We start from the raw sequence: 27233 nt of genomic DNA, 5'->3' as shown, positions 1-27233 counted from the left end.
GCTCGCGCCCCTAGCGCGCCAGTCCCGGGGCTGCAGGGAGCGCAGCGCGCGCGGCCCGGGCCCCGGCCACCGGACACTCTACCGGACACGACCCTCCCTGGAGCTTGGACAACTGCCCACCTCGGACACTGCACCGGACACTGCCCCCCACAGGGCTGGACACTACAACGGACACTACTTCCCAGCTCCGGACACTGCTCCCCCACCAGCCCTGGACGCTTTCCCCCTCCCCCTCTGGGGGCGCAGACACCGAGACCCCGCAGGCGCTAGCAAGAGACCCCTTGCACCCCAGGGTCTGACACTGCCTCCTCCTTGTCCCCTTCTCTCTTCCCCTCCTCCCGCTGCATCATTCCCTCGCTCGGGTCGGAGCCCCGCCAGTTTCTCCGACCCCCTGCAGCTCGGCCCGGCTGCCCGAGCCCCCATCCCCCGGCTGCTCGCCCGGATGCCTCTCCCCGGGGGATTGTGGTGGCTCCTCTGCTGCCGTCGAGGCTTTACTCTTCTGCACCGGGACTACGGGGACGGCGAGCTTAGCGGGGACGGGGACGAGGACGAGGACGAGGAGACCTTTGAGCTGCGGACCCCGAGTCCAGCGGGCGGCGGGAGGGTAAGTCCCGGGGGGTTTGGAGCCTTGTCTCAATCCCTCTCACCAAAACCAGCCGTCACGTCTGATCCTGCTCCAGACTCCAGCCAAACGGCGTGCTCTTGGCGGACCGGGGACGTGGGAGAGGTTTTTGCCTGGGGGCCAGGAGCCCCCCCCCGCCCCCCCCCCCCGGAGCTCAAGGAACAGTCCTACTGGGGATGTGCCTGTGGGCCTCGAGCCTCATGCTGGGCGCTGTCCACCTGCTAGGGGCCCTGAGGCAGGGGAGGCGTCACGCGTGGCCCGACCTGGCCCTGCCTCTCCCTTCCCCGCCGGGCCCGCGTCCCATCCCGTCTCCTTCCGCCTCCGCCAGCGCCGAGGAATGTGGCGAGGCCGGCTGGGCGGCTCGGACGCCTGGGTCCGCTCCGCTCCCAGTTTGTGAGCGCTGAGTGCTGGGGCCAGATGCCGGAGCTCCCGCCGCGGGGACGTGGGAGAGGGGGAGAAGGCATCCTCAGATTGGGGGCCGTGGCAGGGACCCCACGGACAGGGAGCTGGGGGCAACCGCTCTTCGAGGACCCGTCGTCATTACCCTGCCACTCAAGACAGAACTCTCGGCCCTCCCTGGTGAGGCTCCTGGGGAATTCCGGAGGGGATGGTGAGGGACACGGCTCCCCGGTTTTGTGGAATCTCCCCGTGGGGAAACTGAGGCTCGTTGGTCTGGAAGACCTCCAATTCATGACGTCCCCTCCCCGATTCCCCTGCACACCGGCAACCAGACTCCCGTGTGCTATGGCCTGGGTCAGGCTCCCATCCCCCACTCAGGGGTCCCCAGCAGGCCCAGTGGCTCGGTGCCCGGGTGGGGCGGGCTGCGCCGCTGGGGCCGGCGCCAGCACCTGGCGGAGGCGGAGGGCGGATAAATATAGAGGGGGGTGGAGGGAGGGAAGCAGGGGACGGCGATTAGGGGAGTTGGTCTAAGAGAGTGGTCAGCACCTGCCCCCGTGGTGGTGTGGCTAAGAACTCCTTTTAGACCCTCCAGAAAATAGGTTGATCTGTCACTCAGGAAGGCACAGGACCCAGGCGTCCCCAAGCTTCCAGCCTGGACAGGGTCGGCAGTGTGAACCACGCCATTGCCTCCCTCATGCTCCACCTCCACCCCCCTCCACTGAGCTTGGGGACAGGTGTCCCTGCCTCCCCCACCTCCCCCTCCTGGCTTTAGCAGTGTGGGAGCAAAGGGACGATGGCACCGTTCCTGCCTGACCTGGCTCCTGGACGGATTTTGGCCTCTCTCAGACCCCAGTCTACAGTTGAAGTTCCAGGACAAGGGGGAGAAGGGCAAAATCCTGAGCTGCATCTCCCCTGGAGAGCCTGTGCCACTTTCCAGCCTGCCCTTCCCGAGCCCCAGCAAAGGGGGAGGGTCTGCTTACCATTGAGTCTGAGGGGTGTCTATGGAAGGGCAAAAGCAGTTCTTGGAGAAAGCCCTATACTGAAAAAGTCCTTCTTCCCTTCATCCACTTCTGTGCCCACCACCTGCCTGCCTGCCAGCCAATGAAGGGAAAATGAGGAGGAGGGGGTGACTTCCAGCAAGAAGAAACTTCACCCACCTCTCTCTTTTCAAAGATGGGGAAGCCAAGGCTCAAAGGCTCTGCCGACTTGTGAAGGTTCCACAGCCAGTTAGTGATTCGAGTTAGTGGTCAGGCTGTTACTAGAACCCAGGTCTCCCCACTCCCTGCACAGTGTTCTTTCCACTGTATCCCGCCCTGATTTAAGTCTTCAAAGGGAAACGGAGACAAGGCGGGAGGCTTCGCTTCTTAGCTCGGGCAGTTCTGTAGAGACTGGAAGAAGGGGCGACCTTCAGCTTCTACTCGCTCCCTCACAGTCATGACCCTACTCCTTGATTCCTCAATTCCCTGAGCAGCGCTGTCCTGGGGGCAGAAGCCACCGGCATCCTGCGATGACGGCTCTGATCCTGAGGGCTGCCCCCGCCTGTTTCCCCAGGGCCCCTTGGACGTGACGCTGACTCAGCCGGTGAGGAGCGGGCCAGCCTCTGACAGGTGAGCTCGGCCCTGAGTCTCGTGGTCTGGAGACCCCAGCCCGTTCCCGGGACCCCAATCCTCGCCGTCTGCCCTCCCGCAGTTGTGCAATAAGGGAGAGGCCTTACGCCGGACGCTGTGGTTTGGCCGGGGTCCCGGGGGGGCGGTCCGACTGGGGGCGCGGGGAGAAAGGGGGGGGGGTCTGGGCTATTTCTGGTGCGAGGTCAGAACGGCCCAGCGGTTCCCACAGCCTGGGGGAGGGGTGTCCCGGCGCTTGCAGTCTGGGGAGCCCCGACTGAGGAGCCCCCTGGAGGCGGGGTGCAGGACCGACAGCCTCGCCCAACCCTCCCTCCCCTCTGGCCCAGGCTGCAGAGCTGGGAGGAGACGCGAAGTCTCATCCCAGAGAAGGGGCCGCCGGAGGAGGACCCGGACGTCGTGGTGAAAGGTGGGGACCCGCCTCATGCACTCTGGAAGTCCCAATCCCAACTCTCCAGAGGATAGTGTCTTCTCCTACTCACCTCCTTTCCTTCCCTCTTCTGCCCTCCAGGTTGGCTGTACCGAGAGCCCCGCGGAGGAGGGGCGCGGCCCTGGTTGCCCCCGCGCCGGGCCTGGTTCGTGCTCACCAGGGACTCCCTGGATCAGTTCAGCAGCAGCGGGAAGGGGGCGCGGCGCCTCGGGAGCCTCGTGCTCACCAGCTTGTGCTCGGTGACCGGCCCGGAGCGCCGACCCAAAGAGACCGGTGAGACTTCGTGGGGACTCTTGTACCTCCCTGGGCAGCAGCCCCGCCGGCCCTAATTGCCCTCCGCGGGCTCTTTTTCCCCAGGTCTGTGGTCAGTGACCGTGTCTGGCCGGAAGCACAGCATCCGGCTCTGCTCTCCGCGCCAGGCTGAGGCGGAGCGCTGGGGGGTGGCGTTGCGAGAAGTGATCGCCTCCAAGGCACCACTGGAGACCCCTACCCAGCTGCTGCTTAGGGACATTCAGGTGTGAAAGAAGGGACTTCGTCGAGAAAGAGGAGGGTGGTGAATCCAGAAGCTGTCTGAGTTCATAGAGAGCCCCCTTTCCCATCCCTGTGACTCCTTAACTTCTAGGAGAGTTGCGGGGATCCGGAAGCTGTGGCCCTTATTTACCGACGGAACCCAATTCTGAGGCACACCAGTGGGGCCTTGTACGCTCCACTCCTGCCCCTGCCCTACGGTGTCAGTGCCCCAGGTGAGTGGTGCCATGGCCCAAGTCCCTTGGATGGGGAATCTGAATGCCTCACTTGACAGGGACTTAGAAGTCTAAAGCAAACCTAGCCCCTCACTTTTCCAAGGATGAAGGTGAAAATAGAAGCTGACCAAACTGATACCCAGGGTGGAGGAGAGGGAAGCCAGTACAGGAAAAGAGGCTCCCTTTGACCACCTTCCCTGTGGGTCTCATTCTGCCTACTGATATTCCTTCATGAGTTTTTACACTCTCTGTCCTATTTTTCAGTATACTCTTAAGACCATGTCATACCGCCTTTACAACTGCTGGACAGGCCAGAACTTTGGGACAATGTGCTGGCCTCATTCAGCTACACCACTTCCCCAAAAGGAATAGTGACTAGTCAGGTCCTAAAGCTAGAAGATTAAGGAGGGCTGGGAGACAAACCCTTGTTTCAGGACTCCCAGTCCAGCTTGTTTTCTAGTTCATGGTGATGGCTCTTAGTGCCCAATTGCAGAATCTGGGGTTTGAGCCTATTTCTTTTAGTCAACCCCTGTAGCTCACAAACTCAGAGAGCAGCCTCAGTGGATCCCGAGGTGGAGATGCCTGGGAGGTAGGGGTTGAGAGCTTGGCTCTGTGGGGACCATTGCTTTCCCTTCACTCTTCCTGTCGTTCGAACTCTCCCCTCCTTGCCGTCCCCTGTCCCCTTATATTCCCTCTGACCTTTCCCTGGTTCATGCCTTCCTTCCAGGGCCCAGCTCTGTGTCCCCTCTCCAAACCGTCCCTCCACCCCCACCCTCCCACAGGTCCGGGCTACGCACCCTTGCGCGAGGAGGCGGTGCGGCTGTTCCTGGCGCTGCAGGCGCTGGAGGGGGCGCGGCGCCCCGGGCCCCTGATGCAGGGTGTGCTCCAAACCTGCCGGGACCTGCCTGCGCTCCGCGACGAGCTCTTCCTGCAGCTGGCTAAGCAGACCTCGGGCCCCGCAGGCCCCCCTGGGCCCCCAGCTACCCAAGACCCCGCAGCCCTTCGGTACTGGCAGCTCCTCACCTGCATGAGCTGCACCTTCCGGCCTGGGGGAGCTGTGAGGGGGCACCTCCTGGGGCATCTGGAAAGGTGAGAGGGGAGGGGTGGGGTAAGGCCAAGGCAAGGGAGCTGACAGGGCTGGGAGAGAATGAGAGGCCTTGCCAAATTGTTTGGTGGAGGGAGAATTTAGGCCCAGCGAAGGGAAGAGACTTGACCGCTGCTAATATGTACACCGTCTCTGTGGGAATTAAAGATCTGATCTCACTTTCGGTGGGAGGAATTAGAAAAGGCGCCCCCTTTGGGCAGAGGAATTACTAAAGGCTGCTTTTCCTCCGGGCTGAGGCAGCCAGTTGCAAAGCGGAATGAGGCTGGATTTTGGATTCCAACCCGAGGGACGATCGTGGAGACTTTGGGAAGTGGGAGGGGGCAGTGAGGAGCAAGCTGTCAGGGCCTTAGAAAATAATTCAGATCCACGTGGTGCGCCAAGGGTAGATCCAGAAGAGAGAGGGTCGCTGCCTTCAAGGAACTTAGAGTTGGAAGGAAGGGAACCGATTAGATGAAAGAAACGATAAAATAAGAGGGCGAAAGGAAGGGGGAGAAGGTAAGCTCTCCGAGCACCGATCCTCGGGTTTTCCCTACCCCAGGACCGAGCAGGCGCTCCCGGACACAGAACTGGCGGAATATGCGCGCTTCATCCGGAAAGCGCTGGGCCGGACGCGCGGCCGAGAGCTGGTGCCTTCTCTGGCAGAGATTTCAGCGTTGAGCCGACGACAGGAGCTGTTGTGCACCGTGCACTGTCCGGGGGCTGGTGCCTGCCCTGTGGCCATAGACTCTCACACCACAGCGGGGGAGGTAAGGCCACAACCCTTCCCCCCGACCCCTGAAACCACAACCCTTCCCCCCGACCCCGGCTTCCCATGCCTGGCTCTCCTGGTTCCCGGGCCCTAGGTTTGCCCAAGCCTGAGATTCATCATTTGAGTCAGGGATGTGTATGGAGGGACTGAGAAAGCTGAAAGAACCCTCCAGATGGCAAGACCCCTGCGCGGTCTGACCTTCCCCTCATGCCTTCTCCCATCCAGGTTGCTCGAGAGCTCGTGGGACGGCTGGGCTTGGCCCGTAGCCGGAACGCATTCGCGCTGTATGAGCAGCGAGGGGCCCAGGAGCGAGCCCTGGCTGGGAGCACTCTCGTGGCCGACGTGCTCACCAGGTTTGAGAAGTAAATGTCCAGCCCCAGCCCCGCTCTCCGTTAACCCATCAGCCTCTCAGCTCTGGTCAATCCCTGAGCAAACTTTTATGAAGCCCTGGCCATTTGCCCTGCACGGTAACGTTTGCTGGTTCACACATGGAGCCTGCCCTCGGGCAGTTTGCTGTTTGGCTTCAAGGCGTCCCAAACTTCTGGCTCCGCCCCACCCCCCCCAGTTTGGTCCCGCCTCCGGCCAGCGCCTAGGGGTGTCTCGCTTCTGCCTCGCACCGAGTCCTTATCTCTTCTTTAGTTTGGCAGCGGAGGAAGCCGGGCTGGATGATTCGACGGACTCTGGTTGGAGACTATGCCTGCGTCTTCACGGGCCTCTGCACCCTGAGGGGCTGTCCCCAGACGGTCACGAACTGCCTTTCCTCTTTGAGCAGGTGAGGATCTCCAGCGTTCACGCCCCCACCCCCCCAAATACTCGCGAGCCTGAACCCCTCCCTTTCTGGGCCGTCTCATTTCATAGTTATGGCAACCTCGCGGGAGGCTTTACTTGAACCCAGACCTCGGATTATGCACCCCGAGGTGTCTTCGCCGCCGCTCCCACGTTGACACCCACTGCCTCCTCTTAGGCTCACGCTCTGCTGCTCCGCGGCCGGCCGCCCCCGCCCGAAGACACGCTGCGCGCCCTGGCGGCGCTGCGTCTGCAGAGCCTGCACCGAGACTTCTCCCCCAGGGAGCCCCTGCCTCCCCTGGACCGCCTGCTGCCGCCCCCCGCCCCGCCACGTGAAGACCCTCCCCGCCCAGTCCCCAGGCCTCCTCCCTCCGCCGCCCTGCTGGCCGGGGCAGTCTGGAGTCCGGGCCTGGCCAAGAGGCGGGCGGAGAGGACCCGGCGCGGCGGCGGGGCCGGCAGCACGGCGGGAAGCGTGGCCCGCGAGGGAGGAGGTGGCGCCGGCACGGCGGCCGCTGTGCTGGGCGGCTGGAAGCGGCTACGGGGCATGGGCCGAGCTGAGGCCATGGCTGCCTACCTGGCTCTGGCGGCGCAGTGTCCAGGGTTCGGCGCTGCTCGGTATGACGTTCTGGAGCTGAGCACGGTGAGGGGGAGAAGGGAGAGGGGACTCTGGCGGCCCAAGCCCTACACGTTTGCCCCAGAGCCACAAGCCCCACTGTGGGTCAAGTCACTCCTGACACCCAGCACAGCTGCCCCTCCCAAATCCCAGGAGTCACTCCCTGGCCCTTGGGTTCTCACCTCTCCAGAGCCTTAAGCCCCTCCATGCAATGTGGATCATAGAGGGGACTGGGAAACTCCCTGCTCACAGCCATCTCCCCCCACCAAAAATAATGCTGCAGGGTTCCCTCCTTCCACCCTGACTCTGCCTGTCTGTCCATAGGAGCCTGGTGGGGGCACTCCACAGAAGCTATGTCTGGGCTTGGGAGCCAAGGCCATGTCCCTCTCCCGGCCAGGTGAGACAGAGCCCATCCACTGTGTCAGCTATGGCCATGTGGCCGCCTGCCAACTGATGGGCCCCCACACCCTGGCACTGAGGGTGGGAGAGAGCCAGCTCCTCCTGCAGAGTCCCCAGGTGAGTAGAAAGAGGGTGTGGAAGGTGGAAGGAACGGAAAGGATGTCAAGAAACATTTTATTAAACACTGAGCATGGGGCAGGTACAGTTCTAGGCACTGGGGATCCACCTGTGATCAAAGAGAGGCTCAAGGAGCTGACATTAATTAGAGCAGGAGTGTCAGACACTGAACAAGGAATCAAAAACCATATAAGAAAGTGATAAACGCTACCAAGGGAAGCGTAGTGTGACAGGAAGTGACTGGAGGGGGGTCATAGCATTAGGTAGGACAGTCAGGAAAGGGTACTCAAAGTGACCTTTAAGCTAGCCACAGGAAGATCTGGGGGAACAGCATTCCAGGTAGAAGATATTCCAAGTGTAAAGGCCTTGAGATGACAATCCACTTAGCATCTTTGAGAAGCAGAAAGACACCAGTGTGACTGGCACATAGTGAGTGAGGGAGAGAGCGGTGATGAGGAAGGAAAGGTCGTAGGGGGCAGCTCTAGTAAGGCCCTGGTAAGGAGCCCGGGTGGAGGATGAGACAAAGGAGAACCCAGTGGCCCCTACTGCACTCTGACCTCTGCCTTCTCTTAGGTGGAAGAGATCATGCAGCTGGTGAATGCCTATTTGCCCAGTCCCTCCCCCGAGAGGCCCTGCCACAGCCCTTCTCCTCCATGCCAAGACCTGCCAGACACCTCCCCTCCCAGCCAGCACCCGGGCCTGGACGAGCCCCAGGGACAGTCTGGCTGTTTGGGGCAGCTGCAGGACTGAGCCTGCCAAGAGGTCACGACCTCCCTTCTGCCTCCAGCCTGGACCTGGACTGTTCTGAGATTTGAGGGAACCGTGGACCCTTTTGGCCCTGCAGGGACAGGGCACACACCACACCCAAGGGCTGCAATGGGTGCAGACAATTTTCTAGTTTGTTTCTTAATTTATTTGTAGAAGAGAAGCAAAAAAAAAAAAAAAAATCCTTATTTACACAAACCCTTCCTGTGGGAGTGTTGTCAGTGGGACAAGTTAGAGTCCCCAGAGCTCAGAGCTCCACCTCTGGGGACGCCCACACTGTGGGCTTTTACCAGCACTGAAGGGAGTCTGGACACCACAGGGCTCCACCCTCCTTGACCTTCTGGATTTAACCTCCTCTTCGCCAGCATGCTGCCACAGGGTGGTGGGTGGGGCAGGCAAGAGGGCAGTTTTGGAGGCTGGCCATTACTCACCCTTGCTTCTCCATTGAGTGGCATAGGGGTGGCCTCCTGGCGTCTCTAAGGCCGGAAGGCAGTGAGTCATCAGGACTGGCACTACCCAGTTCCTACCCTGGTGTCCAGCTTCTGGGCCCTAGTTGGGTCCATCTTTTGTGTGCCTACTGCTTTGGGCCTGGAATGGAGAGAAGCCTGGGGCAGGATCAGACCCAAGAACTTCTCTGGCACAGATAATACCTTATCGGGATGGGCTCAGTCCTACTCCCGAGTTCTGTTCCTGCTTTATCAAGTTAGTTTGAATCGGGTTGCGTTCCTGAGGATCTGATAGCCTTGGGCACTGGGAATCTAGAGTTCTGGCTTTCCTGACCTGCTCAGAATGCTGCAGGCCCTCCTTCTCTAGCCCCCACAGCCTCTTCGCTAGCGGAAGAGGCTGGGGCAATATTGATCCACCCTGGGGCAGGAGCGTAGGCACTGAGGACATAGCAGACCTCAGTAAACCTCTGTAATCTTGAGAGTAGGGCTGACTCTAGTAAAGCAGCCTGGTTCTAGACAAGGTATGCCAGTGGAAATAGTGACCACACTAAGACCTGGACTAAGTGGACTAAGATAAAGGCCACATACCTGGGAACTGGGAGGGAGCATGGGTCATCCCCCATATTCACAGACCAAGCCCTGACTATATCCACAACCAAGCTCTGACTGTATTCACGACAAAGCTTTATTGCTTTATTCAAGCTAAATGAGCAATATCAAGGGTCAGGTCAGAGAAGGGTGGAAGTAGGACCAGCTCCTGGGCTGGAGATAAACCTAGAAAGGTTTTTGGTGACAAGAGTCTGGGTCACAGGGACCAGGCACAATGGGGACTATGCATACTGTCCAGGGGAAGTGGTGGGGAGGAAGTCACTGCTCCTGGGCGCCCCAGGAGATGTAGTCTGGCCGTGTGGCTGCATGGTACTCGTCGATGAGTTCCTGCACAACCTCCCTGGACGTGTCCAGCTCATCAAAGTTCTCCTTGAAGATGTCCTCCTTGCGGAACTGCTCCAGGAAGGCCTCCCGCTTCCGCAGCTTGTCATACTGCTGGCAGGAACTTTCAAAGAGCTGAAAGAGATAGAAATCTCCAGGATGGGAACCAGTGCATGATAAGGGGCTGGAATGGAATGGGGGAGAATGATAAGGGTGTCTACTGGAACTGAATGGCCAAAGAAGGCCAGGAGATTAGGCTCACCGAGGAGATGCTGGTGTGGTTGGCCATCATGAGCCCACTGACCCGGTGGGCCGAAGGCAGGTAGGGAGACTTCCTTGACAGGGCCACCTGGATGCTGGCAGGGCCCCAGGGGATGAAGTTGGCCAACTTCCGCTCCCGGATCCTCTGCAGACTCTTGTGGACCTAGCGGGGAGGGGTGGACACAACAGTGGTGGTGGTAGCCTCTCCTCTACCCCTGTGGGTTCCGGGGGTGGCACGAAGGGGCCTCACCTACCTGGGTGGGGTCCACCTCCCCCTGGATGATGTTGAGGATGGCGATGTAGCAATGGTTGGTCTGGCGATCCCGGCCCGTGGACACCATCACGTTCTTGGGCTGCAGCAGCCGCCTCATGACATCCAGGACTGTGGTCTTCCTCACGCTGGCCACCTGAGGGGAGAGCGGGCCATGGGGACCAGGCCAGCACTCAGGGCACGGTCCAATGGCTGACCCCCATCAGACTCAGGCTAGGATGGTCTCTCTGGGAGGCATCTTGAGATTCGGGTGTACACTGAGCCTTGGCTGCAGGACCAGGAATCTTAGCCCTCCTCAGCTCAGCAAGGTCATGCCCCTGTGCGGGAGCATCAGCAGACCCCACATAGCCCGGGCCCTACAGGGAGCCAGGGGTGTAGGGAAGAGGAGAACAAGTCAGCAAGGAGCTGGACGGTCTGTGCCTGTCCCTGAGCACAGAGCCTCTGGGGCTACAAAGAGCGGCTCCTGGAGGGCGCAGCAGGGGGACAGAAAGGCTAGGGCAGGGCCTGCTGGGGCTGCTCCTACCGACTGGTCTGTGGTGAGCGGGGTGTAGCCGGTCATGAGGAAGTGGAGTCGAGGAGTGGGGATGAGCGAGGCGATGAGGCCGATGAGGTCGTTGTTCATGTAGCCAGGGTAGCGCAGGGTGGTGGTGCTGGCTGACATGATGGTGGACACCTGGGGACGGGGGTGCCGGGTCATGGGCCTTGGCCTGGGGCGGGGCCTCCCTTCCCCAGATGGCACTCCAGTAAGGAGGGTTTCCAGTCCGGGAGCAGGGGCTCACCAGCTGATTGATCTGGGAGAAGGATGGGTTCTGGATGTGCAGGCGGTCTGTGGCGATCCGGTTCAGGGCTGTGTTGTCCAGTACCACCTGGGGGGATAGAAGAGGGTCACGGCACCTTTTTGAGGAGAAAGGGGGCAGAGAGATAAGTTATTAGCTTTACCCCCTCTAAATTCTAAAAACCAGGAAGTGTGTTAACTTAAAAAGGAAAATACTGTCCCTGGGGCATCACAGGATACTTTTCTACCATCCTGTAAACAAATTGTCTCCATGTACCATCCACTGTGCCTGGTTCTGGAGACACCATGGAGGGTAAAACAGGCACGGTCTGTCCCCTTCACCAGGTCTACAGAAAAGTATAGTTACAGCCTGAAATATGCACAAAGGAATTTGACCTTGAATGCGTGGTCAGAGAAGGTTTTACTATGAACGTGCCCCTTGGGCTGAGAATTTAAGCATGAGTAGGCATTAAATAGGCTAAATGGGGACACATGTCAGGGGTATTCACTTTGTTGAGAGCAACTTGGGGTCAAGTCCTTATTTTCATGATTTGGGCCACCAGGTATGGCTTTATTTGGTCCTCTGTTCTCTGGGCAGGGGCTTGGGAAGGGCAGGGTGTACATGTCCCACTGGTTTGAGGAGGTGGAGCAAAGCACCCCCACCCCCACCCCCACACTCCTTTCTCTGGCACTCACCACACAGTCTGCGTTCTGGGTGAGCCTCTTGAGCGTGAGCAGGGAGTTGTAGGGCTGGACCACCACATCGCTCATCTCGTCCTGGTTGGGAAACACTGAGTATGTCTGCACCAGCTTCTTGGGATACCTGGGGGTGAAGAAGAGGGAAAGGGGAAAGTGACAATGAACTGGAAGGACTCCCATCACTGCCCACCTTGGTCTTCTCTAGAGATAATAGGGTCATTCCTTTCCAAGTGCCACCAACCTCTTGTACAAAAGGCGGGTGAGGGCAGAACTGAGTGTTTAGAGCCCAGGAGCCAAAAAGGATAAACCTAAAGCATCAAACCCACCAAACCCTGTAGGTCCCTCCTCTCCCTAGGCAAATCCCCTCCTGGAAGTTACTGTTTCCTAGATGTTCCCTGGATGGCCAGGCTCTATTTCTACCAGTGACTCAAAGCAATAGTGCCAAGCCGTTCAGTCCAAGAGAAAAAAGTGACAAAAAGGAAAGACCTTACCCAGGGAACCAGGGCTAATGCCCTCTCCCCAAACACAGGGTTACCTGTCATTCAGTCGTTCCAGAAGGTAGGAACCCAGGCCAGAACCGGTCCCCCCAGCAATGGAATGACACAGCACAAAGCCCTGCATGGGGAGAGGCAGTCTCCAGGGATCTGGGGAAGGGGCTTTAGGCTTGTCTCATTCCCCACTCCCAACACACTCCTGTCTCAAGGCTGCTTCTGTGTCCATCCAGGCTGAGGCTCCTTGGGAAGGAAGACTCATGCCTAAGGAGCTGATGCCATCCACATTAGGATCTCCTTGAGGACAAGTACTGTACCTTTCTTTAAAAAATTTGTTTTTAAATATCTATTTTTGAGAGAGAGAGAGGCAGAGAGAGAGGGAGATCTGAAGCAGGCTCCTGGCTCTGAGCTGTCAGCACAGAGCCTGACATAGGTTTCGAACACATGAACCATGAGATCATGACCTGAGCTGAAGTAGGACACTCAATGACTGAGCCACCCAGGTGCCCCTGTACCTTTCTTTTTAAATGTTTTTTTTTAAATTTACTTATTTTGAGAGATAGCAAGTAGAGGAAGGGCAGAGAGAGAGAGAGAGAGAGAGAGAGAGAGAGAGAATCCCAAGCAGGCTCTGAGCTGTTAGTGCAGAGCCTGACTTGGGGCTCAATCTCACGAACCATGAGATCATAACCTGAGCAGATATCAGGTCAGTCGACTGAGCCACCCAGGAGCCTCTGTACCTTATTTACCTTAATATCTCACATATCATGCTCCAAAAATTAGTTTTAAATAGAATTGCCCCCATCACACCACCTGTTCGGGCTACCTCCCGACCTTTCCCCAGCACTTATCAGCCTTTTCTTTTCCTTCAGTGGGGCTGAACCTCACCTCTAAGCTGTCACTTCCATCTGCTTCTCGGTCTATGATATCAAAAATGTCCTCATGGATTTTCTCACCCTGTATAGAGAGACATGGAAGTGAGGGTAAGGATGAAGGTTCTGGGGAGTACCTCTTTTCAGCACCAAGAACACCCCCTGGGACTGCCACCCTCAAACAGAGCCTCAGCTGTGGCCCTCAACACAAAAAAGTTACTTTTCAAATGATTTGCAGCTTGCATACACCTCTCCCTGGCTCTCCCTCTTGTCAGGGTATCCCTTTGTCTCTTATTTATTGTCTATCCGGTCTGGTCAAATCCCCAGGCTGCCTGAGCCTGCCTTGCCCTAGGGAGGGAACATCAAGGGTTTCTGGGATGGCCACCCAGATACCTGCGAGAATCCACTGGCCCAGTTGTTGCCAGCCCCTCCTCCATGCTCTGACAGGTAGATGTTCTCTGGGTTGTAGAGCTTGGCATAGGGGGAGTTGAGGATGGAGTGGATCACCCGGGGCTCCAGGTCCAGCAGCACGGCCCTGGGGATGTAGTGCTCATCGTCTGCCTGTCAAGGGGAGACCAGCAGGGTGGTCCAGTCAGCTAAGGCCCAGTCCTCCATCCTCCCAACTCTGGCTCCTGCCTGTCCTCCCTCCTCAAGCCAGCCGCCCTGACTCCTTTGCCCAGAGGGTTTCCTGGTACCAAACCACTGCCCTTCCCTCAGGCCCCCCGGGGCCACTGTGGGGGCGCGTGGGGGGGGGGGCTGGCAAAGTCGCTGGGAGCACCTGGTAGAAAAAGACGTCCTTGCGGTCAGTGCCCTCGGTGGCGAACTCCTCCACGATGCCCTCGGGGCTGATACCATGCTCAGCGCACAGTTGTTTCCAGAACTCGAACCCAACTGGGGGATGGGGAGAGATGCCTGGGTCTGCTAGTCATAAGGCCTCAGCAGCCCAGGGTTAGGCTCAGAGGCTGTCACACTCAGAGGCTGGGCCCAAGACACCTGGTCTGGGAGCTGTCACAGCCCAGGCGCGGCTCTCCATCGGGGCCTTGTTCATCATGCGCAATAGGGCAGGGGTTTCATGGGAGGGAAAGGGGGACTAGAGGATGCCAAGCACTTGGGTGGGACCCGAAAGGGCAGAACCGGAGACTGGAAGGGCCCGGCGCTCGCTCGCTCACTCTGGTTGCCGCACTGGCCCAGCTGCAGGGTGATGATCTCCCGGGGCATCGCTCTTCAGACGTGGGCGCGCCAGCCCTGCCCGGCGGGAGTCACGGCAGAGACGAACGCCTGGCAGCCGGGCTCGCAGGACGTGGGGAGCGCGCGTTCTCTTCGTCTTTTGACGCGAGTGCTCGGTCTGCGCGTGTGCAGTGCGGGCCTCCCCACTGCCGCCGGGCCGGGGAGCCCAACCTGGACATGATTTCCCCACTACAGTTACAGCTGGAATTCGGCACAGGCGCAGTGTGAGGCCACGCCCCCTCCTGCCCACCCACCCCAGCACCGCGCCTGCGCCGTGAAACTCTTTGGGGCTGCGGGGTAGAGACCCGAGCGTGGGGGCGGGGAGGGGCGGTCCAGGTGTATCGAGTCAGCTGCGTGCTACAGACGGGTGAGCGGCTTGGCGGCTCTTCTGGATAGAGGGGCTGGCTTCAAGCCAGTCTTTTTTTCAATTTCTATTTTTAAGTTAAATATACCTAACATAACATTTACCATTTTAATCCTCTTTAATCGGACAGTTCTGTGGCATAATGTACATTCACACCGTTGCGCAACCATCACTGTCATTCATCCCCAGAACTTCGTCACCTTCCCAACCGAACCCTGTACCATAAATAATAACTCTCCATCTCCATCCCCATCAACATCCTACTTCCTGTCTCTATGACTTTGGCCAGGTATCTTATATAAATGGAATTGCATAGTATTTGTCCTTTTGTGTCTACCTTATTTCACTGCATAATGTCCTCAAGGTTACTCCCATGTTGTAACATGTGCCAGAATTTCATTCCTTTTTAAGGATGTATAATATTCCGTTGTATGTTTATGCCACATTTTGCGTTTATCTATTCATCTGTAGATGGACGCTGGGGTTGGCTGTTGTGAATAATTATGCCATGAACATGGGTGTGTACAAATAAGTTTGAGTCCCTGCTTTCAATTATTCTGGGTATACACCCAGAAGCAGAATTGCTGGATCATATGGTAATTCTATGTTTAATTTTTTGAGGAATTGCTGTGCCATTTTCTTTCTTTTGTATTTTAATTTATTTTGAGAGAGAAAGAGAGAGAGAGAATGCATGCATGAGAGGGGCAGAGAGAGAGAGAGAGAGGGAGAGAGAATCCCAACCAGGCTCCTCACCATCCACGCAGAGCCCAATGGAGGACTCAAACCCATGAACCCAGAGATCACGACCTGAGTCAAAACGAAGAGTCAGATGATAACCGACTGAGCCACCCAGGCGCCCTGGTACCATTTTCTATTGTGGCAGCACTATTTTACATTCCTACCTGTAATGCACAGGGGTTCCAATTTTTCCACATCCTCACCAACACTTGTTACGTTCTTTGTTTTGTTTTGTTTTGGTTTTTAATAATAGCCATCTTAATGAGTGTGAAGTGGTATCTCATTGTGGTTTCTGTTTTATTTTAAATTACAAAGTTTTAAACATACAAGCATGATTCTGTACTTTTATTATATATTTTTTTGTTTTGAAATTTTCTATAAATGGTATTAGAGTATATATACTATACTTTTGTAACCTGCTTTTTTCACCCTACATTATATTTTTGTGATTTAGCAATGCTGATGCATGTAGATTTATTTCATTCTTTTTAACTGCTTTATAGTGTTTCATTGGATGAATACACTAGTTTATACTATTTCCACACAAGGGTGATTAGATTGTTTCTACTTATCCCCTGTTACATAGAGTGAATACAGGATCTGTCACTTGTGAACGTGAAGGAGAATAGCTCTACCACTGGCACGTGCATCTTCTTTAGAAGGTTTACAAACTTTACAAGGTTTCACATGTTTTTTCCTAGATGGTTGTACACCCTTACCAGCGATGGAGTTTTCATTTCCTTAAACCTGCATCCACACTTGGATTGTCAGATCTTAATTTTTGTCCATCCCATGGATGCCCAGGGGGATCTCATGGTTGTAATTTCCAGTTATGATCACAAGTGAAGTTCATCTGATTTGTTGTTATTGCTGTTGTTAGTACCTTGAGAATTGCCTGTTCATATCTTTTGCCCATTTTTCTATTGGTCTATTTCTTTTGGACATAATAAGATACTCCACAGATTTTTTTCCTGGTTGTATGGGTTGCAAATATTGTCTCTTGGTCTATGGCTTGTCTTTATACTTTGCATGTGGTGTCTTTTGGCCTAGAGAAGATTTTAATGTAGACAGTTATCCTTATTTTCCTTTCTGTTTTGCGTGTTTTATACCTTGTTAAAGATAGCATCCCTTTCCCAGTATCATAAAGCTGTCCTTTTATGTTTTCTTCCAGAAGCCCCATAGTAGTTTTGCTTGTTCCCCGTGTTGTGTGCTGACTTGTTATGATTTCAAATCCATGTTTTGAAAGCTTGTTTTAGACAAAGTTGTTTGTGGTTTGAACTTGTTTTCATGAAATTGTTTTGAAGTTGGATATTAGAACTTTCTTATCGAACTCTAGCACCTGGAGTGATGAGGGCCATTACATCATCAACACCATAGTAACGGCCATGGTGTCCATCACGTGGTATACTTTTAAACTTTAAAAATTAAGAGGAATGGGTATTGAGGAGGGCACCTTTTGGGATGAGCACTGGGTGTTGTATGGAAACCAATTTGACAATAAACTTCATGTGCTGAAAAAAATAATAAAAAATAAAAAATAAAATAAAATAAAATAAAAATTAAGAGGAATGACCAGCAACTCGAAAGCATTTGGTCTGGACAAGGCTACTCTTTGATGATCTAATAGCTCTCTGGGGATCTTGAGACACTTACTCGGACTGTGGCTGCCATGGCAAGGCTACCTTGGTGTTAGCAGTGGTGTTAAACCATGCAGCAGTCTCAGGAAAAGAAGGGACATCTGCTTCTGCCTTAGTGAGGCTACTCCTCATAGGGAGTGGTCCAAGCTGTGTAGCGGTCCCTGCAGTAATAATCTTCAGAGCAGCCTACCTTGCCTGCCAACACTGGCTCCGTCTCCCACCAGCTAAGTGCCCCAGCAGGCAGCTGATACCCAGCTTTTAGTTGGAAGGACTGACACTCCCAAGAACCAACTTGTAGAAAGGTACACCTCAGCTAATATTGGACTTTATTTATTCCATCTCCCTTTTACCTGGAACAATAATGTAATTAATCTATCATTGATTTGGAGCATGTTATTTCTTTATTGGCATATTAAGAGACATCATCCTGTATGCTGTTGGCTTGTGAAATATTATTATTATAAATTGTAATTCTTACAGTGAACCTGTGTTAAATAAATTATTGGCAAGGACAAACTTAGTCTCTGAGCATAATTTGCCCCGAACAAAACACTCTGTAGGTCTTTAGTTCATCTGGAACCTATTTGGAGGCCTGCTGTAAGATAGGGATCCACTTTATCTTTTCCATATGGATGGCCAATGGTCTCCCAGCCAATTATTGAAGAGTGGGTGCGGTGCCCCCCAGCGCCAGCACATTCCAAACCCCCACTCTGATGGAGGCTGGCTTCTGGCTGCTCTTCTGCTCCATTGGGCTGTCTGTCTGTCCCTGTCTGGAGGGCTTTCTCTGGGAGCTGCTGCAGAGGCTCTGGCAGAGGCACCACTGGCAAGAGTCATGCTCAGACAAAGGTTTTTGTATTCTTTTCTCTATCACTTTCTCTTTTTTTATGAGAACTCGGCCACCTTCCAGGGCTGGCCGCCATGAATCCTCTGGGCTTCTTTAGAAGGCTCTGGCTTGCCCCATGCCTGTCCCCTCCCAAGCCTCTGCTCAGTTTCCCTCCCCTCACCCTACCCCAGTCCCCCAGCCTGCTTCCTCCATTTGGGCCAGGCTGTTAGGGATGTCCCTCAGGAGGACTGGCAGCCTCGCCTTTTCAGGGAGGGTCTGGGTGCTCCCCTTGAAGTTTGAGGTAGGGTCAGAGCTCCTCCTTGGGGCTCCCTTCCCCTGACAGAACTGCTCCTAAGGGCTGGCTGTCTTCGGAGGCTTCACTAGGTCCCTCTCTGAGTGCCCAGGTGAAGAGGGAGGCTTTAGAGATGAGAGTAAACTTGCCAGGCCTCCCCTCCTTGTGAGTCTGGAATGGCTGTTTGCTTCCTTTAAAATAATAAGCTGGAAGCAGTTTATGAACTCTTGTGAAATGAGGGAGTTTAATTTCAACCTTTTCTGAGGATTAATAATAGTGCCTTGCTCCTCCTTCTGGTCTCCCAGAAGTGGGAAAACTTCCTTCAAATCCTAGTTTATAGACAAACAGGTTAGAACGTGTGAATTGATCTGAATTGGAGAAATTGCAAGGTAAGTTTCCTCGAAGAAGCCATCTCTGACAAGCTGGGGGCTCCTCCTCACCTGTAGAAATGGGTTGGAGATGTGCTTATGTATAGAGCTCAATGTAAATCCCCCCAGTTATTAACAGGTTATGCTTTCCATTTCTGCTGAGAACTGACCAGTCCATGTTGGTTCAATGAGGTGATACATCAGCACCTAGCACAGTGCCAGACTCATAGAAAACCTTCAACACATACTAGCCACTGTTGTGGTTACTGCTAGATGCAGTGGGAACTGAAGTATAATTTGGCTGTTGCTACAGATGAAAGATCTTTTTCAGGGTAAAAAAAAATAAGTGGTTCCTTTGAATAAACTGCAAAAAATTAAAACCTCATATTATTTGGCATGATCCTACAGGTTCGGTTTCAGACCTACCTTCTATCGAGCAACAGGACTAGGTTCATGGTCTCTTTCATGGGTTTCAGATCCAGGGGCTCGAGGTCATTACCCAGAGATTGATTATTGAGTGCTGAGTTCAATTTGCTTGGCTCCGTGTTCTCTGATCCAGGTTATGATAATGTCGTGGGGTTGTGGCATTCCTTTGTCTGAGGCTTTGGTCTGCCTCTGATAATAAATGCAGCATTTGTAAACTAACAAGTTTGTTAAATGTCCTAAGCCTTTATTTGATATTCCAGGTTGAGTGAAATATTTTGGCTGCACCTTCATTTCTGGTCTTCCTGGACACCTGGCCTGCAGGAGTACAGATATGCCAGAAGCACAGGTATATTGGGGAGGTAAGGAGGCAGAGGTATGAGGTAGGGAAAGGAGGGTGTGTCAGGGACTGGGAGGAAGAGAGCTAGTTGGAGCAGCTTCAGGTCTTGAGACTGGGATCCTATGACCCCAGGGGGTTTCACCTTCAAAATGAAGCCAAAGAAAAATTAAAACAATGAACGTGAAGGGCTGAAGCTCTTTGTATGAAGGAGTTATGTTAAAAATCACATTTTGGTCATGAAATAGAACAAACCAGGTTATTTTGTTCCGAATTGTTTTCTCAAGGAACAGGACAAAGGAAATAAGCCTAAAAGTGATCCTGTTTGTGGATCATTTGCACATTGTTTCATTCTTGGATTATGCACCTATCCCATGCAGGGGCACACTAATGTGAACTGGAGAAGTAGAGGTAACAAGCCTTGGTATTCATGGCCTTGTGGAAGAGATAAATACACAGCAAGGTTAGCAGAGAGTGCAGAGTAGGGGGGCTTAACTTGAGGGTGGGTACTGGGAGAAGCCAAAGAATTGGAGAAAACTTTTTGGAAGAGGTGGTGCCTGGCCTAAGTCTTGAAAGTTTGGTAGTAATTGGCCAGGTGGAGAAAATGGAAGGGCAGACAAACCAATAAGAAGAAAAGCAAGAAGGTGTCAGGCTGGCTCAGTTGGTAGGGCATGTGACTCTTTGTTTCTTCTCTTTTACGATTTATTATTTATGTATTTATTTTTTGTTTTGTTTCAAGCTTTTATTTAAATTTTGGTTAGTTAATAGGCATGTGACTCTTGATCTTGGGGTTGTGAGTTTGAACCCCATTTTTGGGGTAGAGTTTACTTAATAAAAAAGGGGGGGAGAAGAAAACAAATACTAAAAAATGGGTAAAAGGAATAAATGGTTCATGATAAATTAAAAAATGTAAAATTGTAGTCTCATGAGTAATCAGAAAAATACAGATTTAGGGCAAAATATTAGACAAGCAAAAATTTAAAGATATCTAGTGTGGATGGGGGTTCTGACAAATGGGTGCTTTTATACAGTATTTTTATATGCCTTTGGTGGTAGTTTAAATGGATACATTCTGGAGGGTTAGCTGGCAGTTCTCTTGATATGTAAAAATCGCATAATCTTTGACCCAGCCATTCTGCTTCCAGGAATTGCCTGAGTCCCTTATAACTAGGGACATGTGCTAGGACATATGGACAAGGATGCATGTATAGGTATTCTTAATAAATTACAGTGATCCCTAATAAGGGACATAAAGGAGTCATTTGTAAAAAATATCAGGTAGGGCTATCATCAGCATGGAAAGGTGACCAACACATGGTAGGTGACAAAAATAAGTTTTTGTCAAAACATGAAAGTATTTTTGAGTATATGTGGAGGGGGAAAAAAAGGTGTGTATGTGCCTGCACATGTGTCTGTGTCGAGAGGGCTGATGGCGCGGAAGTAGAGCATGTGTGCGAGCTGGATGTGAGAGATGGCAAGTTGGGTTTAGGGTGAATGCGGAAAGTGTCAGGTAGTGAACTGGACACGTCAGCAGGGACCAGACCTGGATGTGCCTTGCAAAATAGGAAGCTGCTGAAGGTTGGTGAACAGGAGTGGAGAAAGATCCGCCCAGCATCAGTGACACAGGTAAAGCAAGAGGCAAGGTTATCAGCCAGGCCTGAAATGAGCAGGGCCCTGCCCAAGTATGGAGAGGAGGGGACAGATTCTAGAGACACTTGAGTAGAGAGAATCTACAGGAGTTTAAGATGGCTGATTATGTAATGTGGGTAAGGGAGAGGAAGGATTCTGAGAGGACAGATTTCAATTACTGGGTGAAGGCAGGGCTGTTGTCTGAGACATGGGGAAGTCAGGGGGTGCATGGATGCACAAACTGAGTTTGAGTCGGGGAATATTCACATGGAGCTGGGGCCCAGTAAGCGACAGAGAATTCACAGGCCTAGAGCCAAGGAATGAGTTCTAGGTGGAGAGCAAGCCATACCCAAGTGGCAGTTCAAGCCATAGGCGTGAATAGGATCACTCAGGGAGATTTTGTGGTGTGGGATGGTCCTGCAAGAGGACTGGGATAGAACCTGATAGAACACAACACCTAAGGGGTAGGAAGACCGCATCTCGAAGAAAAATGAAGGAGCGAGCAAAAAGCAGAAGAAAAACTGGTGTGTATCAGTGAGGTTTGATTGCCTATTCACTTCTGGCAGAGCCCCCGGTTTTGTTCTGCATTCCACCCTTCTTCCAAGTGGTTTGGCAATAAATCCTGATTAATCCAAGCCAATTATGGCCGTCACCATTTCCTTGCCAGGGAATGATTTAGGAAGGGACATATGATGCAATTCGGGTCAATGTGATGTGAGGAAAGATTTCTGGGGGCTCCTGAGGAAGGTCTCCTCCCTGATTAGAAATAGACAGGGGGGTGCCTGGGTGGTTCAGTCGGTTAGGCGTCCGACTTTAGCTCAGGTCATGATCTCGCAGTTCATGAGTTCGAGCTCCATGTCAGACTCTGCACTGAGAGTACAGAGCCTGCTTGGGATTCTCCCTCTCCCCCCTCTCTTTGTCCCTACTGTCCCTACCCTACTTGTGCTCCCTCTCTCTCAAAATAAATAAACATAAAAAATTTTTTTAAAGAAATAGACAGACAGGAAGAGACATACTCTATTCTTCAGCTGCACGTTGGCACATTTGGATATGGCACCTGGACCTGCTATAGTCCTTTAATATGTAGGGTAGAGCATCTTGAGGATAAGCCATCATGCTGAGGCTGGTAGAGCAGAAAGATGCCAAGCCCCTGGGTCCCAGATGACATTGCTGAGCCAGGACATTAATCAGCCCTACAGCAACCCCATATCTGCCCTTCTTAAAATGTATGATCTATTTTTCCTTATGGTTTAATCTGTTTGATTTGGATTCAGTTTTTACTTGCAGCTCAAGGCATAGCCATAGAGAAGGATACTGCAGAAGCCTAGGAAAGAGAAAATTCTAGAAAGGAAATAATTTGGAGCAATATGGAGATAGAGAAGAGACCTTCAAATTTGGGGAACCATTGGTGACTTTGGTGAGGATATTGAGCCTGAGCCATGAGAGTAAAAACCTGATTGCTAAAGGTTACTTACCCTTATACATAGTTGGCACTAACAGATACTTGAAGACTCACAAAATTGAGATGTGAGGAAGATGAGGAGGTGGGCAGGGAGGATGGACTTTAAAACAGGCGTTTTAATCTGGTGCCCACTGCTCCCCTCCAGGGGATCTATGGATAGAATTCAGGGGACCCATGAACTTGGATGGGAAAAAATTACATATTGATTTTTCATTCACATTTCATTTATTTAGTTAGTTACTTAGTTATTTATTTAGTTATTTTAGTTAGTTTTAAGAGAGAGAGAGAGTTTGAGTCGAGGAGAGGGGGAGAGGCAGAGGAAAAGAGAGGATCTTAAGTAGGTCCCGTGCCCAGTGCAGAGCCTAACGTGGGGCTCGATCTCCCAAGTGTAAGATCATGACCTGAGCCAAAATCAAGAGTTGGATGCTTAACTGACTGAGCCACCCAGGTGCCCCTCACTCACCTGTTATTAAAATATAGTCTTCTGGGGTGGAGTCCCATGTTGGGCTCTGCACGGACAGCATGGAACCTGCTGGGGATTCTCTCTCTCCTTCTCTCTCTGCCCCCCACCCCACTTACTCTCACTCTCTCTCTCTCTCAAAATAAATAAATAAACTTTAAAAGAAATAAAATAAAATTTAGAGTATAGTTTTCCCTTCAATTATGACTGCAGACTTTATTCTTCAGTAGTATAGTAGTGCCTGTGACTTTGTCACCTGTAAAAATCACAGCTATACTTACTTCACCTTGCAGTTGATGCAGATGTTGCAAAATAGTGTTTAAAATCATCGCTACTTAACAATACAGGGGTTATTATAGATAACACAAGATTTTGTTATTGAATGCCTTAATAAAGGACACACAAGAATAAAAGAAAGAAACACATGTATTGCTATGTCACAAGTTTAAAAAATATATTGTAATCACTGGATTTCACTATAATTGGCTTCCAGGGTAATTCTATATATATTGCATGCATTCAAAAACATTATCCACCCAACGGCCAAGGCATCCATGGTGTGAGAAAGGTTAAGAAGTGTGGCCGCAAAGGACAAGAGAGAAGGGGAAATTTGTACAGTGGAGATGGGACTGTGGAGTCTGGAGAACACTGCTTTTTAGAACAGAGGAGACGTTTCAGTGTGGCAATACTAAAGGCACAGAGAAGGGACTCTGACAGCCAAGGTCCTTGGGGAGGCTGGAGCTATTGGGATGTAGGGCTCAGGTGGAGGGATTAACCACAGGAAGGAAACTTTCCCCACAATAAAAGGGAGGAAAGGATGAGTGTAGATAAAAATAAGTGCTTTAGTGGGGTGGCAGTGGGGGGCAGGAAGTTGAGGGGGCTTCTGACTGATGGCTTCTATTTTCACTGTCAAGTAGGAGTGAAGTTATCTGCTAAGAGTGCGAATGACAGGGGAGATGATAAGGTAGGGAACAGGAGAGGGCTGACAAGGACAAGTAGAGGGACCACCACCAGCCCACCACCAGGTTGTCACGGCAACAGCCTGCGTGGGTGTGCACTGTCTCAGGGCAGTGTTCAGCTGCTCAAGTGTGGGAGTCAGAGGGCAGAAAGTCAGCTAGAGCTGGGGCTGGGGTTTTACCAGGAGAATGGGGTGAAGATTGGGGGAATGCAGGAGGAATGGATCAGCTTGTCCAGGCTGCGTGGAGAAGGATGTGAAGCTAGGAAGGGGCTGCTAGCTTGGACTAAAATCAACATCAGGAAGAAGAATGGGGCAAAGGGAACGAGAAGGTGGAGGTACAGGAAGTGGCGGTACAAGAGAGAGCCAGTCAAGTTTAAGGTTAAGGAGCAGTTCATAGGATGGCAAGTGCTGAGGTCTGTCCATCGTGTGGGTGACAAGGAGACAAGTAGTAAAGGGCCTTTGAGGTGAGGAGGTCAAGTCCAGTCAGGACCATCCACGTGGATGTAAAAGTTGCCTAGGAGGAAGGTAAAACTTGGAGGGGAAAGTCTGGTGGGAGAGTGATTTGGAAATAGGTAGATCATTGGAACAAGTAGGGGAAGAGTGTGACGGTGGTGACTAACATGTGCCCCAAAGGAGGAGGAGGGCTTTTTTAATAAGGTAAAATAATGATTGTCTTAAAAGGAGATAAAACAATACCTACCCACCATGAAGTGGAGAATGGGGACCCATGCTCCTGCTGTGTAGCCAGGGCTTCAAAAAATAACTAGCTTTTATCAAAGAGGCTGAAGAGAATCAGACAGCTGTGGACCAGACCCGATCTAGGACAGTGGCTTCCAATCCCACAGGCTAGTCCCCTCCCATGCCCCACCTCAACCAAGAGGCCTATTTGGTTTCATCGCAATAGCAGGGGTGGGGGATCCTGGCATTTGGTACCCAGAGATCAGAGACGCTTAATGTCCTGCAGTGTGCAAGAGAGCCCCACAGGGATGAACTGTCCTGCCCAAAATGCCCATAGTGCACCCCATACACTTTACGGATGAGGAGGCGAGGATTCAGAGAGCTGAGATATGTCCTTAGGTTTTAGAACTTCTGTAGTCTTGATATGATGTTAAGATCTGTGTGTATGTCTGAGGCCACTGTGGTTATTAATGTTGGTTGGCGAATCCAACCCCCTCTCCCTAGTCAATGATGGGTCTACGGTTGCTTCAGTTCTGCCCAGTGGAATGTAAGCAGAAGTCATGGAGCAAGATTCCTGGGAAAACTTTTCCAAAAGGGCAAGTGAAGCTGGAGGCCCCCATCCCCCTCTGCCCTGCTCCTAGTCTTCTGCTTGGAACTTGGTCCAGCAGTCATCATCAGCACAAAGGCCACATGTGAGTGACGGTGGAACACAAAGATAGAAAGGCCAGGCGTCCTTGGTGGCTTCCTAATAGATGTCCCAAACGCCGGACTGCCCACCTCTGGACTTACCAAGAGAGAAAAACAAACTATACTATTTGTTTAGGCTACTGATGACTGTTTTGTTAATTGCAGGTGAATGTATTTCTACCTGATAGAGCCATAGGGCCAGTTAGCCACAGTGGATGCTAACCCCACATTTTCCCTCTCTCACACAGTCCAATAGTCTTTCCTTGACAGCAGTGGTTCTCAGAGTGTGGTTTCCAGACAAGCAGCACCAGCATTGCTTGGGAACGTGCTAGAAAGACAGAATTTCTACACTTCTAAGTCAGAAACCCAACAATCTGGTTTAACAAGCCCTCTGGGTGATTCTCACACACCAATTTTGAGAGCCATCGTTCTCCAGTTATGCTCCTCCTCAGCATACCTGGAGGCTCGAGAAAACACACCACCTCAGTTCCACTGAATCAGAATCTGTATTTTTAGGAGATCCTGGGGTTCTCTGTACGTGCATAAAAGCGTAAGGAGCACTGCTCTACAACATGCTTAAGTGAGTCTTTTCATTTCTCTTATAGAAACCTGAGTGCTGAAAAGTGATATGACTGACCAGGCTGAAACCACGCACTCAGGATCCAGCTTAGTCCTTCACATAAAACAAAACAAAACAAAACAAAAAAAGAAACAAAAACAACCTAAACATTTAAAAATACATACAGTCCACAATTGAACTTTTTTTTTTAATGTTTATTTTTGAAAGAGAGCGAGAGAGACAAAGTGTAAGCCAGAGAGGGAGATAGAACCCGAAGCAGGCTCTAGGCTCTGAGCTGTTAGCACAGAGCCCATTGTGGGGCTTGAACTCATGAACCATGACATCATGACCTGAGCCAAAGTGGGATGCTTAACCCACTGAGCCACCCATGCGCCCCATGATTGAACTTTCAAAGTTTTGATTTTGGAAGTTTAAAAACTTACAGAAAGCAGCAAGGATCGTGTATTTACCCCCTATGTGCTTCACAATTGATTTTAAATGAAAACTTAGGCCAAGTATACATTTGAGAACATTCTTTTAGGAATCTCTTGAATGCTGAAGTAAGTTTGTGAATGTTGCCAGTGCCTCTGTGAAAGAAATCATACAATGTGTGCATGTGTGTGTGTGTGTGTGTGTGTGTGTCTGTTTTAATGCTTATTTATTTATTTTTTGAGAGAGAGAGCATAAGCCGGGGAGGGGAGAGTGACAGAGGGAGACACAGAATCTGAAGCAGGCTCCAAGCTCTGAGCTGTCAGCACACAGAGCCCGACACAGGGCTCAAACCCATGAACTGTGAGATCATGATTTGAGCTGAAGTTGGTGCTTAGCCGACTGAACCACCCAAGTGCCCCCACACAATGTTTTTCAAATAATTGTTCTTTGTTTAAAAACTTTTTAAATGTTTATTTATTTTTGAGAGAGACAGAAACAGAGCATGAGCAGGGGAGGGGCAGAGAGAGAGGGAGACACAGAATCCAAAGCAGGCTCCAGGCCCTGAGCTTTCAGCACAGAGCCTGACGCGGGGCTTAAACCCCTGAAACGCAAGACCATGACCTGAACCGAAGTTGGGTGCTTAACCGACTGAGCCACCCAGGCGCTGCTAAATAATTGATTGTCATAATACCTTTATGCCCATTGGAGAAGGGATGTGGGAAACTTAAGTGATAGGTTTTCTGTCTTTTTTGCATCCTTTTTCATAGCACTTAACTGGAAATGATGTATTTCGTGATGGCATTTTTCGGATTCCATGACTGTCCTTAGTTCACGTCCACGTTACTCCCAATTGCCACATCCATGCTCACCCTTGGTAATAGCTACAGTGTCAGTCATAAAGTGTATGACCTTAGGCCCTCATTCCAGTCTTCCTCAGAAACACAGTTTGCTAGGAATGCCTGCCTTAAAATGTATTTAACTTAAAAAGAAAAAAAAGTCGATATTTTTTAAACATACTTTCCAGAAAAGTAGCTTTTAGAAAGATAGGAATGTCTCTGCCATTTCCAT

The 27233-nt window shown here is 52.0% G+C and overlaps 2 protein-coding genes across 5 annotated transcripts; one reads left to right on the top strand and one right to left on the bottom strand.

Moving 5' to 3' along the window:
- The first annotated feature begins 26 nt into the window (after positions 1 to 26).
- Positions 27 to 8547, top strand: PLEKHH3 (pleckstrin homology, MyTH4 and FERM domain containing H3). Of its 4 annotated transcripts, none has more exons than XM_027048818.2 (13): positions 27 to 604; positions 2573 to 2628; positions 2973 to 3052; positions 3155 to 3346; positions 3431 to 3588; positions 3696 to 3816; positions 4599 to 4905; positions 5460 to 5667; positions 5895 to 6022; positions 6309 to 6441; positions 6634 to 7095; positions 7393 to 7584; positions 8158 to 8547. In XM_027048818.2, exons 1-13 carry the CDS (start codon positions 443 to 445, stop codon positions 8332 to 8334), a joined length of 2376 nt encoding a protein of 791 aa, XP_026904619.1. In that variant the 5' UTR covers positions 27 to 442; the 3' UTR covers positions 8335 to 8547. The 4 variants fall into 4 exon arrangements, 3 of the variants coding, with proteins under 3 accessions (XP_026904619.1, XP_026904617.1, XP_026904618.2); XR_008294409.1 differs by having other exon boundaries at positions 28 to 604; positions 5895 to 6031; positions 6634 to 7070; positions 8158 to 8296; XM_027048816.2 differs by having other exon boundaries at positions 28 to 604; positions 5895 to 6031.
- A 915-nt stretch (positions 8548 to 9462) lies between these two features.
- Positions 9463 to 14538, bottom strand: LOC106972571 (tubulin gamma-2 chain). Its single transcript, XM_027048820.2, has 11 exons — positions 14261 to 14538; positions 13870 to 13982; positions 13485 to 13652; positions 13108 to 13176; positions 12267 to 12346; positions 11729 to 11855; positions 11037 to 11123; positions 10781 to 10930; positions 10241 to 10393; positions 9988 to 10149; positions 9463 to 9860 (listed from the first exon to the last, which is right to left on the bottom strand). Exons 1-11 carry the CDS (start codon positions 14307 to 14309, stop codon positions 9663 to 9665), a joined length of 1356 nt encoding a protein of 451 aa, XP_026904621.1. The 5' UTR covers positions 14310 to 14538; the 3' UTR covers positions 9463 to 9662.
- Positions 14539 to 27233: the final 12695 nt, after the last annotated feature.

This window comes from Acinonyx jubatus, chromosome E1 (assembly GCF_027475565.1).
Source record: "Acinonyx jubatus isolate Ajub_Pintada_27869175 chromosome E1, VMU_Ajub_asm_v1.0, whole genome shotgun sequence".
Lineage (NCBI taxonomy): Eukaryota > Metazoa > Chordata > Mammalia > Carnivora > Felidae > Acinonyx > Acinonyx jubatus.
This window is presented reverse-complemented; position numbering and strand designations above follow the sequence as displayed.